This window comes from Camelina sativa, chromosome 9 (genome assembly GCF_000633955.1).
Source record: "Camelina sativa cultivar DH55 chromosome 9, Cs, whole genome shotgun sequence".
Lineage (NCBI taxonomy): Eukaryota > Viridiplantae > Streptophyta > Magnoliopsida > Brassicales > Brassicaceae > Camelina > Camelina sativa.
In genome coordinates this window covers 20,305,239-20,328,816 of record NC_025693.1, presented here as the reverse complement: position 1 = coordinate 20,328,816, position 23,578 = coordinate 20,305,239, and the positions used below count along the sequence as shown (strand labels likewise).

Genomic DNA, 23,578 nt, shown 5'->3' with positions numbered 1-23,578 from the left:
ATCTCAAAACAGAATAAATTGAATAGGAAAAAAATGTCAAACAACAACATAAACTTACAAAAACTATTGATAAAAAAAGATGAACATTGCATATAATTAATTGTTTGAATTTTTTTTTTTGACTTTCGAAATAAATCACGAACTTTTGTTGGTTATGTCGAATAAAACATGATCTGACAGAAACCCTGGTGTTAGAAAGAAGAGCACACTCAANAAAAAAAAAAAAAAAAAAATGTGTGGTGTAGGTTTGTGCAGAACTTGACATGGTTTACGATCCTAATCTCGACGATGTGACTAAAAATCTTTGCGACGGGTTTGTTTGAAGGAGAGGACAAATCGTTCCTCTGTAGAAAATCTCACTCCTTGAAGGTTGTTTTTTTTTTTTTTTTTTTGTTTTATTTACTTAATGCTGCGCTTAATTGCAGAAAGTGATCCTTGAGTGAGTGAAGCACGGTCGGTGGTCGACATCCCTTTCTCTCCGGCGGTGATGAGGCTGTGGTAGATCTGCCTTTTTTTGTGCTCATCTTGGCTTCTCCCGGTGAGTTGAGGAGAGAGCCTCCTTCTCTCTCGGCTGTGGTGAGAGCGGTGGAAGACAGAAGGTGGATCGGTGGGTTTCACCGGCGATTAACGGCGGATCTCTTGAGATCTTGCAGGCTTGTCTTGGGTTTCGGTTTTATTGAGCCACAAATCCTTCTGCACCGCCGTTACAAGCTTTCGCTGGAGGAGGTTTTGTCGTGGAAAAAGCTTCTGAGGCGGTCGTCGCCGGAAATCGAATCAGGGTGCCCTCAAAGAAGTAGTCTCCCTCGCAAACGCCACATCTACTAGGTGGGCCTCGTGTACATACAGTTCAGATCTCTTTTTCCCGGTGCTATTTACTTTGTCCCCTTTTGTGGCCGTGTGAATCTCCAGTGTATCTCGCTTTCCGATTTGCTATATTGGAGAGTTATTATTAATAATAAAAATTTAATATTTCAAAAAAATAATAATCCCTAATTAAAAAAAAAAAAAAAACAAGAAACGAACGTTAAGCAAAAAGGAAAATTGGGAAAAAAAAAAAGAAAGGAAATTGTATGTAAATTGATCCGTTACAACAAATTATAATTGACACTCATTAATTATAATCAGAGTTTTGCTTTATTGCTAAGTATATAAATAGGGCTAAACCCTAAGCATAATAACATTACACCGCACTTCTCCACAATTTCATCTTTCACAACAATCGCTCTATCTCTCTCTCTTTTATTCCAATCTCTTTTACGACTCTCAAGTCTCATCATCGATCCATCTCTCTTCGATAATAATGGAAACCAAACCAGTCGGTGTCGATATTCATGTATCGGGTTGGTCTCATCCCTTGTCAGATTTCTTAAGCGATGTAATAATCAGTCGAGACAGAGAAATCGAGGAACTTATCATAGACAAGAACGATGACAGCGTAACGAGTTTCAGATCTTACCCTGACGATACTTCTCCTTCCGACCCACTCATCTATCTCAAGTTGGAAAACTTCGAACCAAACTCCATCTATCAACTTGTTCTCAGCGAACTCCACGATCGTCTCATGTCCAAACAAATATCCGATCAGATTCTTCTTAAAGCCCAACAACTCACAAGTCAATTGACACCACAACAACCCTTATTCATAACAGTCTACATCACATTGACACACAAGGAATACATCGTCGTGCCTTGTATCTCTGGTCCGTCATCTACAAGTACAGATCTGGTGGACAAAGAGAGCGAAGAAGAAGAAGAAACCAAGACTTGTGCGATTTGTTTGGAGAATTTGTTGGAGTCGGGATGCGACGTTGAACGAATCTACCCTATGCCTAATTGCTCGCATCTTTTTCATGAAGATTGTGTCATCCAGTGGTTGAATCGACAAAAAAACTCATGCCCTCTCTGTCGCCAACCTATTTACACGTAACAAATTAGTGAAACAGTCTTGTTAGGGTTTCAAAACTTGTATTTTTTTTTTTGCTGTGGTTGTAATTAGGGATTTAGTTAATCCGCATGTCCGAAGTCTAGTTAGGGTTTCAAATTTTTTTTTTTTTTTTTTTTTTGTGTGGTTGTAGACGTGTAATTGTAGTAGTGATAATTTAGTTAATCTAGGGGTTTCACAATTGTTATAGTGCTGGTGATTTTAAGGTACTCATAAGGGTGTATTTGTTTATTGAAAAATTTATATACTCTTGACTTGAAATTCACACTATTAATTCATTACAAGATTGATTTTAATTGGTATGCAACACAAATCTTTTAAACTTGGACTTTTGCGTAGAGATTAATGATATAAACAAAAAAATGGAAGTTTCACTATATCTATCAAATAACAACTTAGAGTTTTAGAGTTTCTAAAGCAACCTGGCACGTGAGTTTGAGTTTACTCGCGGCTGTTGCAGCACCTAACTACTGTTATTTTTTCACTGCATTGCAAGAGAAAAGGAGATACACATTAACGAAATGGTCAGTGCAAGAGTTGCATTTACTTATTATAATATTTTGTTTAATATTTTCACTTAATGTCACTTCTTCATAATATATTTGTTTATTAGTAATATAAATATAATAAATATTATGATTCTTGTTACTCTTTACTATAATTTTTTTATAAAATATCTTATTTTTTTAATACATACAAAAATATTTACAAGGTTGCCTCTATTCATTATGATTTTTCATTTAATATTTTTTAACTTAGAAATGAGTCTTTTTGCCATAATATTTTTTTAATAAAATTTTTCATTTTGATGGTTATGTATTTTTTAACTCGCAGATATATATGTTTAATATTTATGTAGTTTTAGCTTATTTATTATTTTTCTTCTTTTGAGATAATTTTTAATTTTATTTTTATCATATATTTTCAAACTATGTTATTACTTTCAAATAATTTTATAACATATAATTATAAATTTATAAATTAATTTAACTTTTTTGAAATATTTTTACTACTATATCGCGGGGCTCTGAGTTTTAGTTTTTATAGTGTTTGTGTTGTTTTTCTTTGTGGGGTATTCTTTTTACCTGTTTTTGTCTCTTCAATCCCTTTGCTCTTCTTATTAATTTGTGTTTCTAACGCTAGCCCACAAGTTAATTATAATTTTTTCTTTTCTATGGACGACAAAAAAGAGATTATGACTTTGTATTTATCATAAATTTATATTTAAGTTAACTAGCTTTTTCAAAAAAAAAACTCACTAGCTTGTAAGAAAAGGAAAGATTGAAAATAAAAAATCTAGCGAGAAAATGCAATTTCCTAACAATAATAGAACTAATCAAAGTTTTATAATCAAATTTTCACAATATACAAAAAAACTTGCAAATATTTTGAAATTATTATAACATTGATACAATTTTAACTTGCATAGTTTTTTATAGAAGACTAAGGCTCTGATTGGTAACATGAGTGATCATTGAGTTAAATTGAGTTATGGACTTAACTCAAAGATTATTCAAAAATGTTACCAATCCAGAACAAAACAATTTTTTTTGAAATTGAGAAATTATTCAAAAATGTTATCAATCATACTTTAAATTAATTTCCAAAAAAATATACTTAAAATAAATCTAAAAAATATTAGTATCACATAGTTAAAATACTGTTTAACAAATATTTAACATATTTTGTTAATTCCTAAAATAAAATTTAAATGCTCGCGGGTCAAGTGATAGAGCGGATTTGAAATTACAAAAATATGACTATATAATTTTATTTTACGGGTTGTCTACACAAATACAATATTTTAGTCTTTTATAAGACGAGTTAAACGAAAGGTGTTATGCCAATTCTAACATGTCACATCACATTCATACGTGAAACTGAGGATTATATTAAACTTTTATTATTTAGATTAAAAGTCTATTATCAAAGTTAAATAATGCATAACAATTACGAATACTATATTATAATAATCAAATTTCACACAATAAAATTATTTAGACATACCATCAATTCTATATTTATCTCGCTCCTTACTTTATTCTAAAAGCACTATAAATTGAATTTATATAATTTCAATAATATATCACAAAATACTAAAATATTATTAGATGCAAAAATGGTCCCGCAGTGTACCGCGGGTGAGATCCTAATAATGTGTTATGGTTGATGTACAATTTTGAGTTATGTTCTTTGTAAAATTTGTTAACTCAAACATTATTCAACATCATGAAAATTTTCATGATTTAAAGATGTGAAATGTTGAGTTAGCTATTAATCTTTATATAATACAAAAATTTATTCTTTTATTTTTTATTTAACTGATATATCCACAAAAATAATCTTTACTGTTTTTATTTTATCTAATAACTTCTTTTAATTAGTTCTTTTTTTATATAATGCCAAAATTATTATTTTTTATTATCATTTGAAATGAAAAATAGGCATAGATCTAAATATGAGAAGATTGTAAATATTATGGAATGCATGTAGTTAATTTTTTTTATTTGCAATGTAACTATTTGGGTAAATTTTAGCTGATTCATACGTAAACAGTTCTACGGAATGAACGCAAAGAGATCTTTATTAATTAACGCTCAAAATTACAATAAATCAACATCAACACCCATTGTGGGATGATCCTATAAGCCATAGTCGTATCTAGTCGTTTGATAGGGATTTCACAACTCTTGGTTGACGATAATCTCGTTCATTCTCTTTGGAAGTAGCGAAGTTATGGCCCCTTGAATATTCTCCCCACTTCTTGTAACATCAGCGAACCAAATTGTGGGTTTTGGGGATGGATGTCGATCGACACCAAGGTAGTGTCGATCGACACCAACAATTTATGGTTCGACCAGCTTGATTTAAACACTACAAGAAAACACACCTTTTGCGATGGACGTATACATCGCTATTCCCTCGCAAATCGACAAAAGCGAGAGATTTGCGAGGAAAGTCCGTTCCTCGCAAATCGCTTCTCGCAAATTGGTCAACGTCGCAATTCCCTCGCAACTTTTGCGAGGAACAGTTGTCCCTCGCAAATCCCACGCAAATTGCGAGAAACAATTTTTCTAGCAATATCCTAGCAAATATGTCTCTAGTAAATCCCTCGCAAACTTGCGATGCTTTTGCAATTAATATTTCCGTCGCAAATTGTATTAACAGTATAAAAAATAAATTATATTTTTCATTTTGGTAAGCTTAATTAGCATTAAACATGTAATTAAAATTAAACTTGTAATTAAAATTATCCTTAAACTTATGCAAATTAAAGCTGTTATTATTACTAAGTTTACAAAATAAGTTAACAAAACATAATAACCATCTTGTTCTACAAAAAACATTACATATGAATCAGTTTAAAGGATAAAGAGAGTTCATCAGTTTCACTGTCCCGTGGTTCCATCTCCGGTCGCCGGTGAATCTTCTCGGCCAAATCTTGCAGCAAACTCTGGATCTTTCGATGCAAGATAATCAAAGTATGCATCATAACTATGCATCTTCTCGGAATTTTCTTGCATCTTCAGATCATTTTGTTGCATCCTCACTTCATTTTCTTGCATCTTCTCTGCATTGGCTTGTAGTTGAGTTGCCTGAGTTGCAAGAACAGCTTCGGCAGCAGCAAGCTTCGCAGCTAGAACAAGTGGATCTTCAGTAGGAGGCGGTTGAACAATATGAGCTGAAGATGCTTCTCCTTGCATGTTACCAACCCCATATATCCGGTTCTTTTTCTTCGGAGCAACCTGCCAACAAAACATATACACACCATAAGTATTTAGACAAACATAAACATAAACAAATACACACATAGTTTACACAAATACAAACATTAACATAAACAATGAAGCATGTTTTACCTCGGTATAAATTTGGTTCTTCACTGTTAGTGATAACCCGCCATAAGCACTACTCTCCATGTTATCCGCTGATAATAGCTCAGACTCAGCTTCAGCTATCTTTGACGACACTTCATTGAACACCTTCTCAGACAGTCCATCAACAAACGATCCATCAGGTTTCCTATGAGTGTCTTCTAGTATTCGCAGGAAATCAGGTAGTGGCTCACCAGTACTCTCAGACTAAAAACAGAGAATTGAAACAACTATATTAGTATATTGTAGGTATGATATGAATAATGAACTTGTGTTAAACAGAGATACTCACAAGCTTTCGTGCTCGGGCTTTAAAAGAGGTCTGACCAGAACGGTGCTTATGTATTCCGGTGCCTTCAGGATCACTATAGCGAGCATTACGGCCATTGATACTCTTTTTCTGATTTTGGTTCACACCAAAACTTGACCAAGCCATCCCATACAGTAGGATCAAGCCACCGCGGCATTGCGTCATTACCTTTCTTCCGCCACTTACCCTTCCACCGAGACACTTGATCACACATCCAGGACTTCAACTTCTTTTCAAACTCAGCTCTAACTCTTCCATTGATGGACGCATCCCAGTTATATGTTTGCTTGTAAGTGATAGACACAAAAACAAAATCAGAACTAGAACCAGAATCAAGTGATAAACACACAAAATTTGTAGTTTAAACACATCAACAAATCTGTAACTTACCGCAAAAGTTTCAAACCACCAGTTTACAACATCACCTTGTGTTTGCGTCCAATTGGCATGAGCTGATTTGAAATCTCTTTCAAAAATGGCTCGGACAGTAGTAGCAACCGAGCCATCCTGGTCAAACCTACAAAACATAAGATAAAAGGAATGAGGATCATTGAAAATACAAGACATAAAGACACAAGACATAAAGATTGAAAATACAAGACATAAAAATACAAGACATAAAGATTGATCTAACGATAGGTATACATTCTCACCAGAGAGTACCCGGAGGTCGCTTAGGATCTAGTTTTGTTAAGTTTGCACGCCCAGGACTTGCAAGTAACTGTTCCAAAGTAAAAAATGTTTGAGAGGCAGAGATACTGTTAACACGTGATGCTGATTGCTGAGGAGGAAGATCATTTTCCACCGCCGGAGAGGTTGCATTACGGTTTCCTTCTGTCGCCGGTGAGGTACCTTGAGAAGAGGTGGGAGAAGGTACCCTTTGAGCAGAGGCTGTAGAACGTATCCCTCGAGCAGGGATGGGAGGAGATAACCCTTGAGAAGATATGAACCTTGTGTATGCATTTTGGTTTACAGAACCGTTATTGTCTCGAGAAGACATCTGAAAGTAAAATTCAAAAATATTATTAGAATTAAAATCAAAATCAAAATTGAAATCAAAATCGAATTACATAAAAACCCTAATATTGAACCCTAAATTAAATAACCCTTAAAATCAAAATTAAACCTAACCACTAAAACCAAAATCGAATCAAAAAATCAAAACCCTAAAGTTGAAACCCTAAAATTCGAAACCCTAAAATCTAATTAAAACCCAAATCGAATCCCCAAATCGAATCCCCAAATTGAATCCCCAAATTCGAAACCCTAAAATCTAATTAAAACCCAAATTGAATCCCCAATTTTGAACCCTAAAATCGAATTAAAAACAGAAGAAAGAAGAGACAGAAGAGATCAGAGAAGAGAGAAGAAATCAGAGAAGAAATCAAAACCCTAAGACTGAAATCAAAACCCTAAAATCCTAAACCTTTGTCTCGCAAACAGATCTAGCCGACATAAGAAGAGAGAGGAGGAGTAGACTAACCGAGGACGAGGAGATTAGCCGGAGAAGAGAGAGGTGGAGGATTTGAGTAACCGGAGAAGAGAGGTGGTTAATCGGAGAAGAGAGGTGGAGATTGATCGGAGAAGAGAGGAATTAGGGTTCGAGGGTTTTTGCGGCTGTGGATTAGTCGAGGTTTGAGCTTCGCTCAAACTAGGTTTTTCTATTTATATAGGAAAAACGCTGCGTCGCAAGTCTCTCGCAAAAATTGCTACGGATTTGCTACGGTCCCTCGCAAATCCCTAGCAAACATATTAAAATATGTAATTTATATTTCCAGAAATTGCGAGGGAATTGCTATGAACTGAGACATTTGCAATAGATTTGCGATAGATTTGCGATTTATTTAGGGTTTAGGTTTTAAAATTGTCATTTATGCCCTATTTTTTGATTATAAATCTTGGATTCATCTTTTGAAACATTAATAGTAATGTAATTAGTCTTAAGGGTTTAGGTTCAAGGGTTCATTTGCGAGGGAATTGCTATGACGTAAGAGATATGCGATGGATTTGCGAGTAATTTGCTATGCAAATAGCAAATCCATCGCAAATTTGTCGCAAACCTTCAATCTCTAATTTATAAAAACCATCAAAAATGATTTAAAACAATTAGTCAAACAAACTTTCAAGTATATTATGTGGTCCAATAGGCTCATCATACTTTTTTCTATCATCAAACTTTTTAAAATTGTCCAATTTTGCATCTTCCTCTAATCATTAACTATCTTCTAACTATCTTCCTATATATGTTCATTACATTAAGACAAATATTTGACAAATATTCCAAAATTGTCCAATTCTCCAAATATTTTGTGTTGCACTGCCCTATCTGTGATTATAAGTCTTGGATTCATATTTTTAATCATTAATAGTAATGTAATTAGTCTTTAGGGTTTAGGGTTTAGGATTTAGGGTATAGGGTTTGAAGTTGTAATTTGCGAGGGAATTGCTATGATTTTCTTAATTTGCGATGGATTTGCGACTAATATGCTATTTATCTAGCAAATCAGTCGCAAATTTGTCGCAACCTTGTATATTTAATTTATAAAAACCATCAAAATAATTTCAAAAGTTAACAAAATTAACTTTCAAGTATATTATAAGGTCTAATGTCTCATCATACTCTTTTCTATCATCTTTTTAATCATTAAAAGTAATGTCTAATTATATTAAGTTTTGTAATATTAAAAAAAAAAAATTCCTCATTTTGCAATGGATTTGCTATGGCAATCGCAGTTCACTCGCAGATCGGTAGCAAATTTGCTATGGATTTTATTTTCGCAAATGCATCGCAAAATTGCGAGTGATTTGCGAGGAAGGTGACCTTCCCCGCGAGTTTGTCGTAAATACCTCGCAAATGAGCAGTGGATTTGCAACGACTTGCTTCCTCGCAATTTTGCGAGAGATTTGCTATATATTTTTAATTTCTCGTACTTTCGTCGCAAATCCACCGCAAATTTGCGAGGGCTCTCTTCCGTCGCAACACGTCCTCGCAAAAAGCGTGTTTTCTTGTAGTGAAATTGTCAAATTAGAGCGATTTGGTTTGAGTAAAATCCCAAACCGGGGTATATATGTAAGAAGTCGACCTGAGGGTTTCGGGAAAGTCACTTTTAACCGTTCCAGAGAGAAAATAGAGAGGAAAAAAGAAGAAAGAGTGTTCTTGGAAGATTTTGGAGATTCTAGGTTTGTTTGGTGAGATTTGTTCCTGTGGAGTGGAGATCTTGTGCTAGGAATGAAGGAAAAGCCTTCTAAGGTGTTGGATTCGTCAGTTGGGGTCAGAAACTTCCTCCAAAGAGGTGAGTGCATGACTATGACCGATCTAATTTTGAGATTTCCATTACAATAATCCATCACGACTTTTCGAAAAATATCCAAAAGGTATGAATGAAAAAACACAACTGTTGGTCGCATTTATTCGGATTGTTATTACATATAGATTTATCCGCGGTATACTATATGATAACTTTTACAGATCTAATTTTTCACGAGTTAAATCTTAAAAAAATAAATTTACGGAGTAAATTTAAAAACACTAAAAATTTTAAAAATAATAATGTAAGAATATTTTTTTGATGGATTAAATCTAAAAAACACAAAAAATTAAATTTTTATAATCATAAGAAATTCGATACGGTAAAAATGTAATATTATTATAAATAAAGTGTCTCGTTGTGTCCGCAATATACAACTGGTCAAATTATAAAATTAACAATACAATTATACAGTTTTTAAAAATTTTGTTTTTGTTATAAAAATATTGTCCCACAGTATAAAGTGGGTTAAAATCTAGCTAAGTATTAACAAATTTCATTAGGTAGTTAAACAAAATTTTGTGCTTTATATGGTAAGTCAATTTAACTACTTTACTTAGCATAATTTTGCTAACACTGTGGTTTATTTAATAAAATCAACAAAAAATTGTAATTTATTTAGTAAATTGATGGAACTTACATATTTAATTTACCAAAAACAAACTTTATATTTCTTTTTTAGTCTTTTTCTTCTTTTTTTTTTTTGTTAGTTGATGACTATTTTTGTGTTTGTTCTTTTTGACATATTTCCCAAATCAAAATAGACAAACGAACCGACCTAAGTTTTTAACAAAATTATACGAGAAGCTTAGATGCATTGTTCCGATGACGAGCAGACTTGATCTTTCTGAATGAGTAGCGCAACAAGTGTCGCACTTTGCCTGAATCACTTGAACTTTGGTGGTCAAGCAAGTTTCCTGTACAAGAACACCAAGATCCCACTTTGGAATCGTCAAAAACTTTCTAATCGTACCTCAATGTTGAGGACATTGTCTCATGCTCGGGACCGTCTTAGATCCGTAACGACATCATCCCCCCTTGCTCGGAACCATCTTAGGTCCAAAACGCCACCATTGTCTTCTCCATTCTCTTCGAAACGGCATGCGCCTAAGACGACGAGCGAAGTAGAAGAAGACTCGCGTTCGAAAGATTCCGTTTTGCTATACCCTAAAGATCCTTCAAGCGCGCCTAAGCTCTTTCTAGTCCAGCCTCGTCTAACGCCGCCTAAGTTTCTTCAGGCTAAGCTGAACGAAGCGCTCTGTCTAGCGAATTCGCTTGAAGAACAGAGATATGGCTACTTTGAATCTGATTTCTTCGAAAAGGAATTGCCTTCTCATGTTGTTGTTCAAAACCCTGTTCGTAGATCATCTAAACCTCGCGCAGGTTTGTGTGTTTTAGAATGTTTTTTAAGAATCATGCCTTCCATTTGTTCGACGATATTCCTGAAAGACTAATTGTTAAAAGTGTGTTTCGATTTTTAGATACTTATTTCGGGCCTGGGACTGTAGACAACATCAAATGCCATCTAAATGCTGAAGATTCTAAGGCAAGCAGCTAAAACATTTCTGCTATTTTCACAAATTATCAAATCTTTGTTTTTTTTTGCTTTCTTTGGCTGCCTGTGATGAAAAGTTGGATCATGCTGTTAACAATCTCTTGATGCTCAGGAAGAAGTTGATGCTGTTTTTGTAAACGCCATGTTGACTGCTATTCAACAACGGAACTTAGAGGTAATGCCACGAAACCATTAAGTTTCTTCGTTTGTTTTCCTTAAGTTTAAAGCTAATGTTGTGTCTTTGCATTTGACTCTTCAGCGAATATGGGAAAAACCTGTACTAGACCGTGTAGGCCTTATAATCGAAATATTTAATGCTCATGCGCATACAAAGGAAGCAAAACTACAGGTACTGCTGACAATAAAGTTTTGTCTTTTACATACTAGGAAATGTTTACTGATAGCTGCTTGGTTTATCCATTCACAGGCTGAGTTAGCGGCTCTGATGTATAAAAAGAGCAGGCTGGTTCGAGTGCGTGGTACTGATGGACGCCACTCTTTTGGGCAGTTTGGAGAAGCTGAAGTTGTCAGTGCCCGAGGGTGAGTGATTTGTCTTGCTACTTTGCGTATTCCCTTTACTCTTTTGAATTTTTAGACATTGATGAACATGTAAAATTGTTGTGCAGGAGAGCAGCAAGTGGAACCGGCGGTGGTTTTGTAGGTGGTGCAGGAGAAACTGAGCTTCAGCTTCAACGCCGAAGGTCCTTAACCTTACCAAAGCTTTTCTCAGACCACATTTATATATTCTATATTTCTATGTCTAATTGTTGGTTAACCGAAAGACTTATTGCAGCGCTCTCTTTTCTATTATTTAATCTATGCGTTTAACAAAATCTTGATGCACCAGGATAGCAGACAGGAGGCTTCGCTTGTTATCCCAAATCAAAGAAGCCCAGCGAACACGACTATTGCAACGTGCTAGACGTCAGAAAAGAGCGGGGCGAAAATATGAGAGTGCAGCTACCATTGCTGTTGTTGGTTACACAAATGCTGTAAGTGTTTTGAATTTTTCTCCCAAGGAGTTTTCAGCTGTTTTTAGTCTACTCTCTGAGTATTAATTATCTGCTTTTGTTAGGGAAAATCGACTCTGACAAGTGCATTGACAAAGAGTGCTCTCTACTGCAATGAGCGGTATAATTCAAATGGTTTCAAAACTATCTTTAAAATGTCAAATTTGAAACTGAAGTCATAACTTTTGAATGCTTGGTCTGGTCTCTGCAGATTGTTTGCCACATTAGATCCTTCACTCAGGAGTGTCTATCTTCCTTGTGGGTAAGTTGATTTGTACTTTGGAAATCATGTTTATAACTTTAGGGTGCACATGAACTTGTATTGAATCGCAAGAGTTGTGAGTTCTTTTCAGGGAATTCGTGCATCTGAGTGACACTGTTGGATTCATATCAGATCTGCCTATACAGGTAATATATACCTACTTTAATATCATATATTCTTTTTCAAGTGATGTGTCACTTACTTTTCTTTTCGTGGGTCACACACCTTTTCGCAGCTGGTGGAAGCATTTCGATCGACTCTAGAAGAAGTTGTTGAAGCTGATATACTTATAGTAAGAGCTAAATAAAAATCATATTCTTGAGTTACAAGTAGTAGTGAAAACTTTGGAAAGATCTAGGCGTTGATGTGATTGGTTGCCTGCAGCATGTAGTTGATTCGACAGCTCCAAATATCGAGGAGCATCGTGCAACAGTGTTCCATGTCCTAAAACAAATAGGAGTATCTGAAGAGAAGCTTCAAAATATGATTGAAGTCTGGAATAAGGTAGGATTGAAATAAACCTGTCTATACCAATACAAGTAGAAGAAACAAACCACCTTCTTTCACACTGGGGATTTTTGTTTGTTGTAGATTGATTATGAAGTGGAGGACGAGAAATTTCTAGATGATGGCGAAGGAGAAGGAGAAGAAGAAGAAGCTGAGTTAAACGACGGTTTAAAAGCTGAAGAAACCGTTGATGAAGACGAAATCAAAAACCAAGATGATGACCCTGATGGGTGGCTATTGTGTGAAGATGAAAATGTCAGTGAGTCTGCTGAGGTCTGGAAGGTTCCAGAAGTTGGTAAACTAGATGCTGCGGAGAAGAAAGGACCACACGTTAGAGTTTCGGCATTAACCGGAGCTGGTTTGAAGGAGTTGATATATCTGATTAATGAAAAAGTGAATGTTCTAATAAAGAAGAGGCTCGACCATCATACGATAGTCGAAAGCAGCAGCGAGGTTCATAACCGTAAATGGAGACCACCTCGTGAAGATGAAGAAGAAGATGCGAGATTACTCCCCTTAGATCAACGATGAAAGAAAAAAACAATGTTCTGTTTTTTTTGTTTTGTGTGTGTGTGTGCCACAGAACAAAAAGAAATGCATGTCGTTTTTTTCGAAACTGTGCATGTGTAATAAAAACGGCAAGATGTTGGTTCTTCTTTTTGGTAATATATTAAATGGCTTAAATACGCCGTCGTTCTTGTAACAGCGCGTCATAGAGTCATAGCCATACGCGCTTTTACACAAAGGTGCAAGTGTATATAAATAAGTAGATAGCGATATATATATATTGGGGCAGTGATGTGATAAAAATTAACACTTCGAAGCTTCTTCTTCTCTCCCTTTTAGTAAATTCAAGTGAGGTGAAGCTCTCTCTTTTTAAAAGTGCTCATTTTCTCGGATCTCAGATCTTAGATCCAAACCCTTCCCCCGCTCATCGTTTCCATTGATCCAAAGGTAGGTTTTGATTTCTTCCTTCTTCTTCTTCCTCTTGTCGATTTGGGTTCACTTTTCTGCCAGCTGATTTATGGATCTATCTGTAATCTGATTTGTTTCGATTTTGAAATTTATAAATTGGGTAAGATGTTGATAAATTGGGTTAAAGAAACGCAGCTAAAACATTCATGGTGGGATCTGAACAGGTTTCAGGTTTATGTGTTTTGTTTGTTTCCATGGATCTGTGGGTTATGTGTGAGATTAATTTGATTGCTCTACTATTCTTATTCCATGTGGAGGGTGTGAGTTAGCTGTGTTGATTCAAAATCGATTTGTTTCATAGTGAAGAAGGGCAAAGAGCGTTGTTGTGCTTTTGTGTTCTCTGGATGTTCAGTTCAAATAAAGGATAATGATTGATTCAATGTAGTGGTTTTTGTTGTTACTTTGTAGATCTATTTATTGGCTTGAGCTTGAGCTTGTTGGGATCTTTAGTCATGGCGAGACGGCAAGTAGGTTCAACCAGACGTGTTGGAGATGGTGGGAGCTTCCCTTTTGCAGGAGCTTTGCACTCAAAGTCTCGATCTTCTCCACTCTTATCTATTTGCCTTGTCCTTGTGGTATGCTTTTTGTACTTCATTTGTGTTTTCATTAAGTGATTTCTTTCTGGGATATGAATGTGCTATGGTTTCTTACTTTACATTTTGTTTTCAATTTCTAGGGTGCTTGCCTTCTCATTGGTTATGCTTACAGTGGTCCAGGTATATATATATATATATATATATGATCATCTTAGTATATAATATGTCCTTTTGCATTATGTACAGCTCTATTAACGAATTCATATTTTACTCCATCACAGGTATCTTTAAAAGTATCAAAGAAGTCAGCAAAGTTACTGGTAATCCTTATTCTTCACTACATGTGCTTAAGTTAGTGCCTTCATCTGCGATTGACATTGAGCCATCATATATCTGTAGCTCGACTCTCGGTTTGACATTTTGTGTGTAATTTTTTTATGAATTCGCAGGTGACTATTCTTGCACAGCAGAAGTCCAAAGAGCCATTCCTGTTCTTAAGAAGGCTTATGGAGATGGCATGCGCAAAGTCTTGCATGTGGGTCCTGACACATGCTCAGTGGTTTCCAGTTTATTGAAAGAAGAAGAGACTGAAGCCTGGGGTGTCGAACCATATGACATTGAGGATGCTGATTCTCACTGCAAGAGTTTTGTTAGCAAAGGTCTTGTACGTGTGGCTGATATTAAGTTCCCTCTGCCTTACCGGGCAAAATCTTTCTCTCTTGTGATCGTGTCAGATGCTCTGGATTATCTCTCACCCAAGTACCTGAACAAGACCGTGCCTGAACTCGCAAGGGTAGCTTCAGATGGTGTTGTTCTTTTTGCAGGTAAACTAACATAAAACTTGATAAAGGTGCTGATGATAAAAAAACGTATCTTTATTGTTTTTAACTCTTGAATTTCAACTGTTCTAGGTCTCCCTGGTCAGCAGAGAGCTAAAGTTGCTGAATTGTCTAAATTTGGTCGACCTGTAAGTTTACGATACCCTGTTTTCCTGACTCGCAATGATTATTCATGAAACCATCCTTCCCCATTATTGTTTAGTGGCATTAGTGTAGCATGGAGTTAGTCATTAGCACCTCTTCATGATTCAAACATTAACAGTTACCTATCTTTCACAAAGTTCTTTAAGACAGAGACTACGAGTACAAGACCTTATACTTATACTCTTATTATTGTTGGCAGGCTAAAATGCGTAGCGCATCGTGGTGGAACCGCTTTTTCGTCCAGACAAACCTAGAAGAAAACGAAGCACCAAGCAAGAAGTTTGAACAGGCTGTTTCCAAAGGATTATACAAACCAGCCTGCCAAGTCTTCCACCTCAAGCCATTACATTAACCAGCAGCCACCAAGCCTACTGGTCCACACTAAAGCATATTCACACGTAGAGCCGCACCCAAAAAAGAATAGCGTAATCGATATTCTCCTTGTATTTTGTAACAAGTCAGTTTTTTTCTACTTATTGTTTGTATCCGTCAACACAAATTTTCCTATTCAATTAAATCATAATTATTATCAATTTATCACCAGTAATCTCCACATGAACACTTGCCATCTTTGAAGCAATGAAACCTAAGGTTATCTCTTACAATGATCTCTCTACCTGCAACTGCAGACATAAACTTGATTGCATTGTGACAATCCCCGCATATTCTCAAATTCTTCACCACAACTAATTCCTCTCCATCTCTTGTCGACATTAGCCCAAAAGCCACAGCTAGCTTCTCGCTGTGATGTCCTAACCGCATCTCTTCTTCTCCTTCGCCTGCATCATCCTCCTTCACCATTGCCCATTTCTTATCCATCACATATCCAAGTTTCTTCATCTTCTTCATCATCTCCTCTAGATACTCATTCACCTCCCGTATCATCGGATGAGACCAATCTTCTGCCACAAACACATGCTTCTTCTTCTTCACTTCGATCCAACTACATCCCGGTTTCTTTCTTATTCTTTTCCCCCTCATTGATTTCCTCACCGAGGCCATCTCTTCCCATTTCCCAGCATCTGCATACATGTTTGCTAACATCACATACGGCGTGGCAGCTAATGGTTGCATCACCATAAGCTCATTAGCTGCTCTCTCCGCAAGAGCCATGTTTTTGTGTTTTCTACAAGCACCGAGCAACGCAGCCCAAGCAACAGAGCCTGGCTTATACGGCATTGCATCTATGAATCTCTCAGCCTCTTCTAGCTTCCCTGCTCTGCCTAAAAGATCAATCATACAAGAATAATGCTCAGCCTCTGGTTCGATCTTGAATGTCTCCTTCATGGTGTTGAAGTACTTCTGACCCTCCTCGACTTTACCACAGTGTGCACAAGCAGAAAGAACGGCTACAAAGGTTATATTGTTAGGAGCAATACCCGAGTCCAGCATCTGTTGGTATAAAAGCAATGCTTCTGTCCCATGTCCGTGCTGTGCATAACCTTTAATCATACAATTGTAAGACACGGCATTAAGTTCCAGCATTCGATCAAATACATGCCTTGCATCTTGCAGGTTTCCACTTTTGTAATACAATGAAATCAATGCGTTGTTCACAGAAATTCTATTCGAAGGGATGTGAGATTTGATAGCCAAGCCATGAATCTGCTTGCCCTGAGAAGGAGAGGAGAGATTTGAGCAAGCGCTGGTGACGCAGACAAAACTGCAATCATCAGGTCTGTGTCCAATACGTTGCATCTGTCTAAAACTCTTCACAGCTTCTTCAGAGAGCTCCTCGTTCATTGAATATCCAGAAATCATCGTATTCCATAGAACCAAATCCGGCGATAGAATCTCTTGAAACACCTTCTCGCATTCAGACATACCTTCACAACCCCCACATTTCGAGTAGAAATCGATCAAACCACTCCCCACGTGTGAATTCTGGTGAAACCCTGCCTTGATCAGCTTACCGTGGAACTGACGTCCACCTATCAAACAATCCAAGCTCGTGAGGGCATTTAAAACACTAGCCAATGTAAACATATCAATCTTGAACCCTTTAAAGATCATTTCTTTATACAAAGCTAAGGCCTTTGCTCCTTCCTTGTGCTGCCCGTAAGCCACAATCATCGAATTCCACGAAACTTCATCTCTTAATTCATCCATCCCGTAGAACACCGACACCGCCTCTTTCAAAAGCCCGCCTTTACTATAATAAGTAACAAAGGCGTTATTCACAGACGAGTAAGAATCAAACCCTCCGGAGACAGCGAAACAATGAAGCTGCTTTATCAATTCAACACGGCCACAGCAAGCTGCTATCAACCCTGATAACGTAAACCCATCAACCTCAAATCCCAATTCTCTCATTCTCATAAAAAGAACCATCGCGGCAACAGTTTCTCTAGCATCAGCGTAACCCGAGATAAGGGTATTATAAGAAACAGTGTCTGGTTGAGGAATTTCGTCGAACAGCTGACGTGCAATATGGATTTTGGAATCTTTCGCGTAAGCTTTGACGATTACATTGTAAGAGAAGACATTGGGTTCTTCCGTGGAGTCGAACGCGGCTCGTGCGTAGGAAAGACAACCACACTTGGAGTAAAGATTCACGAAGTGGTTTGAGAGGTAAGTGGAAGAAGCTACGATGGACTTCACGTAGAGTGCGTGAAGTGATTTCCCAGTGAAGAGATCTCTCTCCGCTACAGATTTTAGTAGAAGGTCTCGAAAAGATTTGAACTTCCATGGCGTCTGGTTCATCTAATCACTCTGTTTCTTCCCGCATTTGCAGGTTCTGTTTTCAGAGGAAGACAGCTGAACAAAAGTCATACAGTAGTTTAGTTTCGTCTCTTAATTTTTCGTTGATTAATTTGGGCTTAGTCTTCTCTTTAAGGCCCATATTGTATGGGCTCTTCTACTTCTCTTACTTTTCGTTATTATTATTGCACATACATTTGGATTATTTTTTTTTGGGTTCAAAATTTAGAATTTTCCATATGTGGATTTCTGAATTGGACAACAAAATTATAGTCTCTATAGGGGTTTACTCGTTTTTCTAAGAACATCCATTTAGATATTTTCGATATGTGTATTTATTCTGAATAAATTCACATACCGTATCTCTCAAATCATCTTATAGTTAACTAACATGCGGAAGATTTATCATTAACTAGATTAAGCAAATTATTTATAACTAAAACATTTAAATTATAAGTTGTATTTGTTGGTTAAATATGTATATCATATAATAATTGTTAATTTTATGATTTAAACCATATAATACTGCAATATAGTTTATTTTTTACATAATATTTATTTAATCAATTGAATTAGATATGTTTATTCTCTGATACCAATAGTGTTAACAAAATAATGAAATGATGTTTTACCCGTTAAACACCGAATTAATGATATTTTAAATTTATATAAATATCGATAAAACCCGTTCCGCTATATAACCCGATCCCGAGATATTTTAACTCGCACTATAGCATCTTAATTTTTAATACCTATTGTTTTGTATTATAAATATTAGATTGAATTGATATGTTATTTATTAAAATAAAGAACCGGAATAAACCAAATAAAAGTTTTTTAATTTTGAATGCCTGATAAATCAAGTTTTCTACTCATTTGTATTCTGAATCATTTTGGTCTCTTTTATAGTATGATTCTGAACCATTGTCCAATTTTTTTTAGGCGATGTGAGATATTGTACCCGTATTTTTTAATTCATATATTGAGTAATATATGTTCGTTTTAAAATTTTTTTATTACATCATATGCTGGAAAAAATCACAATTTTTATTAACTAAATGTATTACAGAATAATTCAAGATAATTTAATATAAATTCAAATAAAAATGTAAGAGAATCATATATTTATATTTAAATAAGTAGAAAGATTTCCTTATTTTTTTAAAAATTACCTATAATTAATGCAGTGAAATTTTTGATAACTAATATTAAAGTCAATGCATTGAATACTAATTGTTTCCAAAATGATTTTTTTATCAAAAGTTGCTGCAAAAATACTAGTATAGATAATCAAAATCTTAATTTTTTTTTTTTTTTTGAAAACATCAATAATGGATATTTCACTGTCATTAATGATGGATTTATTCAACTCATTAACCTGTTTTCAGAATTGGCCACAATAGATTTATGATCATAATCATATAATATATTGCAGTGTTTTTAAGTTCATTGAAGCAACAAAAAAAGACAATTCATTAGTTGGTTTTATCATGTTATGCCTTTGTTAAATCAACAACAACACTAATGATCCAAATTTTGCAAACCTAGTCAAAAACTAATTAGACAAATAGAGAATATCTCTTCTTGTTCGATCATTTAACCATAATGACTTTATCAAGGCTAATTGATAGGAGATACATGTTATTCGTCTAGATCATCGGATGACTAACACATTTTGTACAAAATCTTAAATTTGATAAATTAAATCCAAATAGTAGGAACTTGTTTCTTACTAACATTTTGGTAGGAAAACTGTTAGAAAGCATCTTTCCATTTTTCTACAAAATTCTTACGAAAATGTTTTCTACTAAATTCCTTCCAAAACTGATTTCCTTCGGGTTATTACTTCCATTATTTTTCGTAGGAAAATGGTAAGAAACAAGTGTTTCCTTCCAATTTCCTTTGAGATCTGCTGTAAGAAATCACCATGTTTTCTTATAGTGTATATATCAGTCTTATTTAGAGATTTTGATGACAAAAAAGACTATGCTGAGGAGGAGTTTGAAATTATTTAATATAAAAGAAGAAGTATTTAAATTTTAGTATTTAATTCTTATAGTCTGCTACTATGTTGTCAGGAACGATACCATTCATTTTGTATATCTTGGTGTTGATTTTTATTTTTATGTTTTAGTTAATTTTTATTAAAATAAAATATTTATTTTTCTAATTTTACTTTTATTTTCTAGTGAAATATATACAAATAACAATTGGCAAGTTAATTTGGACACACAAAAATGGTTAACCGTTTAAATTGTAAAATTAGGTAAAATGATAAACTATTTGGTATGGTTTAAACTTTAAAGGAAAATTGACAAAACTTAACAATTTAAATGGGTTTGTATAAATTTTCAAACTTGGTGTGGCAAGAGATTGATTTTTTTTTTTTTAATTTCATGTGGTTCCTTACACAAATCCAATTTTTTTGTAAAGTAACTGAAAGTCGTCTCACCTGATGATGTTAATATGGGCTTAAAAGATCCAAATATTTAAATTTAGTCTCTAATTTTTTTTTTTCTTTTCTCTTTTCGTATTAAAATAAACGGATTGGGGGTGTTAGTTTGTGAAGGTGACAAAATAAAGATTTGTAGAATGAAGAATCAAATAGCTTTGCCTCTCTATAAACGATGATACATATCCCAAAACGGCGATACGGTTCTCCAACTATAATTTTGTTTTGTTTTATAAAAAAGAGTTTGTGAGTGTGTAAGTTGTAGATATGGGTGAGATCTCATTTAACTTCTTTAAATTGTTTTGTGTTTCTGTCTATCATACAAATAAAGAATATTCAAGATCTTTCATCTGATTCTCTTGTTGTGTTAGTGTTGTATAGATTGATTAATAAGTCTATAATTGTATAATTATATGGAGCAAATTTCTTTTTGATGATATCCTTTGTCGGTAACTACGGTTTACGTTTTCTTCGGCAAGGTAGTCAATACTCTCAAAATATCCAAACTCGATCTTGTTGATATCTTTTTCCAACAATTAATTGAGATTGCAAATTTTATCCAGAAAAAGTTGTTTAGATATACATTTGTATATTTAATGACGTGTCATAATTCGAGTATTTTTTACATATTTTTGATGAGTGAAATGTTAAAGCCCCTATGAGTCTAATTAAGTATACGACCATAGTAACAATCATAAACATTTCAGATATATATTTCAGGTAACTCCCGGAATACAAGGTGAAATACCCAACACATCATCATGACATTCGATCTAAAAATAGATTTTGTATTGTTTTGGTCGCTAATTCACTGTCATGCATGTATGGGCGGTGACAGAAAACGCGTTTTATGGACAAATTATTTTTATTTGACTAAAGTTTAAAGCTTTCTCTGTTCTATATACTTCACCAATCATTATTATAGTTGTTATTTTATCTCATGTGGCTTTGTAAAATAGTGACTTATAGTGTCTTAGTGAGGGTTAAACAATATTATTCTATCTACCTCCAAAAATTTAGAACAGTTTAGTCCAGTTCTATGTAATATAGCTAGGCCATTGCACACAAACTTTTAAAAAAAAATGAAATTATTGAGTTTAACTTTATATAGACATAGACTTAAAGATATGTTTAGATTTGTATAAGATTAGCAGAATATATATAAGAGTATATAATTAGTCATAGAACTAAAACAGCAAATTGACACTTTCAATAATAGTACGTTGAATATTCTTTAGTACCAAATCTTGAATTTTTTAAAGTTCAATGAATATAATAAATGATAACTGATAAATTATTAGTTACGTGAAGTGAAAAACGGAAGTTGTCTATCTCACATGACGAGACAATTAAACTAACTTGTTCAAAGGAACAAAATAAAAATGTATATATACCTCCCACATACCTCAAGCAACTACATTCCACATCTCACTTTTCACCAACTAACTAAACCCTAATATAACATATATATCTCTCAAAACCGTTCCCTCGTTCTTCATTACTAATCATCTTTCATCAAACCAAACATTCTTTAATTAGTTTTTCCTTCTTCTATAAAAAAAAATGAAACAACTGTCGACAAAAGTGACAAGCAATGGTCATGGACAAGACTCTTCCTACTTCTTGGGATGGGAAGAATACGAGAAGAACCCTTACGACGAAATCAAGAACCCTGATGGGATTATCCAAATGGGTCTTGCCGAAAACCAGGTAACTAATTCGAGTCTTTTTTTTTTGTGTTTGACCAACATCGACAAATCTTTATTGTATTTTTTGGTACTTTTTTTTGCTAAAGGTACTTTTGGTACTTAATATGCATGATGTTTTTTATATGCAGCTATGTTTTGATCTCATAGAGACATGGTTAGCTAAGAATCCGGACGCAGCCGGACTCAAGAAGGACGGCCAATCCATTTTCAAAGAGCTTGCTCTCTTCCAAGACTATCATGGCCTACCCGAATTCAAGAAAGTAAGTATTTAACCTTTTCTCCTTCACATTTCAACAAATATGTAACTTAAGACGCGAGTAACTTAATAGGGTGTTTATTTTTCTATAGGCTTTGGCAGAGTTTATGGAGGAAATAAGAGGTAATAGAGTAACATTTGATCCAAGCAAGATTGTCCTAGCTGCTGGTTCAACCTCTGCCAACGAAACTCTCATGTTTTGTCTCGCCGAACCCGGAGACGCTTTCCTTTTACCAACTCCGTACTACCCAGGGTAATTTCTATATCCTAATTTCATAGGTTTTATATTTAATTTACTTGTATCACAAGAAACCTGAGCTGACGGTATTTGTTTTGCTTATGCGTACAGATTCGATAGAGATTTGAAATGGAGAACGGGAGCAGAGATCGTACCTATTCATTGCACAAGCTCTAATGGGTTCCAAATAACGGAGTCAGCTCTCCAACAAGCTTATCAACAAGCTCAAAAGCTTGATCTTAAGGTCAAAGGAGTTCTTGTTACCAACCCGTCTAACCCTCTTGGCACTATGTTGACCAGAAGAGAAATTAACCTTCTCGTTGACTTCATTTCTTCCAAAAACATTCATCTCATAAGCGACGAGATCTATTCAGGTACCGTTTTTGGGTTTGAACAGTTTGTGAGTGTCATGGATGTCTTAAAAGACAAGAATCTTGAGAATAGCGAAGTCTCCAAGCGGGTTCACGTTGTTTATAGTCTTTCCAAAGATCTCGGTTTACCGGGTTTTCGTGTTGGGGCAATATACTCCAACGACGAAATGGTTGTTTCCGCTGCAACAAAAATGTCAAGTTTCGGCCTCGTGTCGTCTCAAACACAGTACCTTCTCTCTGCATTGCTTTCAGACAAGAAGTTCACAAGTAAATACCTCGACGAAAACCAGAAAAGACTCAAGATTCGTCAGAAGCAACTCGTCTCCGGTCTAGAAGCTGCAGGGGTTACTTGTCTTAAAAGTAACGCTGGTTTGTTCTGTTGGGTTGACATGAGACATCTCTTGGACACAAACACATTCGAAGCAGAGCTTGAGCTCTGGAAAAAGATTGTATATGAAGTCAAGCTAAATATTTCACCCGGTTCATCGTGCCATTGTACTGAACCGGGTTGGTTTAGGGTTTGTTTCGCCAACATGAGTGAAGATACACTCGATTTGGCGATGAAGAGGCTCAAAGAGTACGTAGAGTC

General features: G+C 35.1%; 4 protein-coding genes across 4 annotated transcripts in view; 3 read left to right on the top strand and 1 right to left on the bottom strand.

Moving 5' to 3' along the window:
- Positions 10,183 to 13,455, top strand: LOC104711494 (GTP-binding protein At3g49725, chloroplastic-like). Its single transcript, XM_010428195.2, has 13 exons — positions 10,183 to 10,818; positions 10,917 to 10,981; positions 11,103 to 11,165; positions 11,250 to 11,339; positions 11,418 to 11,530; positions 11,617 to 11,691; positions 11,838 to 11,982; positions 12,066 to 12,121; positions 12,212 to 12,262; positions 12,354 to 12,408; positions 12,498 to 12,554; positions 12,647 to 12,766; positions 12,854 to 13,455. The coding sequence occupies exons 1-13, from the start codon at positions 10,287 to 10,289 to the stop codon at positions 13,298 to 13,300; spliced, it is 1,869 nt and encodes a 622-aa protein (XP_010426497.1). The 5' UTR covers positions 10,183 to 10,286; the 3' UTR covers positions 13,301 to 13,455.
- On the top strand, positions 13,549 to 15,796 carry LOC104711492 (uncharacterized protein At3g49720). Its single transcript, XM_010428193.2, has 7 exons — positions 13,549 to 13,723; positions 14,153 to 14,319; positions 14,421 to 14,460; positions 14,562 to 14,600; positions 14,730 to 15,104; positions 15,192 to 15,247; positions 15,463 to 15,796. Exons 2-7 carry the CDS (start codon positions 14,197 to 14,199, stop codon positions 15,613 to 15,615), a joined length of 786 nt encoding a protein of 261 aa, XP_010426495.1. The 5' UTR covers positions 13,549 to 13,723; positions 14,153 to 14,196; the 3' UTR covers positions 15,616 to 15,796.
- Positions 15,742 to 18,221, bottom strand: LOC104711493 (pentatricopeptide repeat-containing protein At3g49710). The gene has a single exon (XM_010428194.2). It carries the CDS (start codon positions 17,964 to 17,966, stop codon positions 15,801 to 15,803), a length of 2,166 nt encoding a protein of 721 aa, XP_010426496.1. The 5' UTR covers positions 17,967 to 18,221; the 3' UTR covers positions 15,742 to 15,800.
- LOC104711491 (1-aminocyclopropane-1-carboxylate synthase 9) overlaps positions 21,857 to 23,578 on the top strand; it is a 2,956-nt gene continuing 1,234 nt past the window's right edge. Inside the window, exons 1-4 of the mRNA XM_010428192.1 lie at positions 21,857 to 22,125; positions 22,253 to 22,384; positions 22,473 to 22,633; positions 22,730 to 23,557. Of these exons, the coding sequence (XP_010426494.1) occupies positions 21,979 to 22,125; positions 22,253 to 22,384; positions 22,473 to 22,633; positions 22,730 to 23,557 (1,268 nt within the window). The 5' untranslated portion in view covers positions 21,857 to 21,978. The remainder of the gene's footprint in view (positions 22,126 to 22,252; positions 22,385 to 22,472; positions 22,634 to 22,729; positions 23,558 to 23,578) is intronic.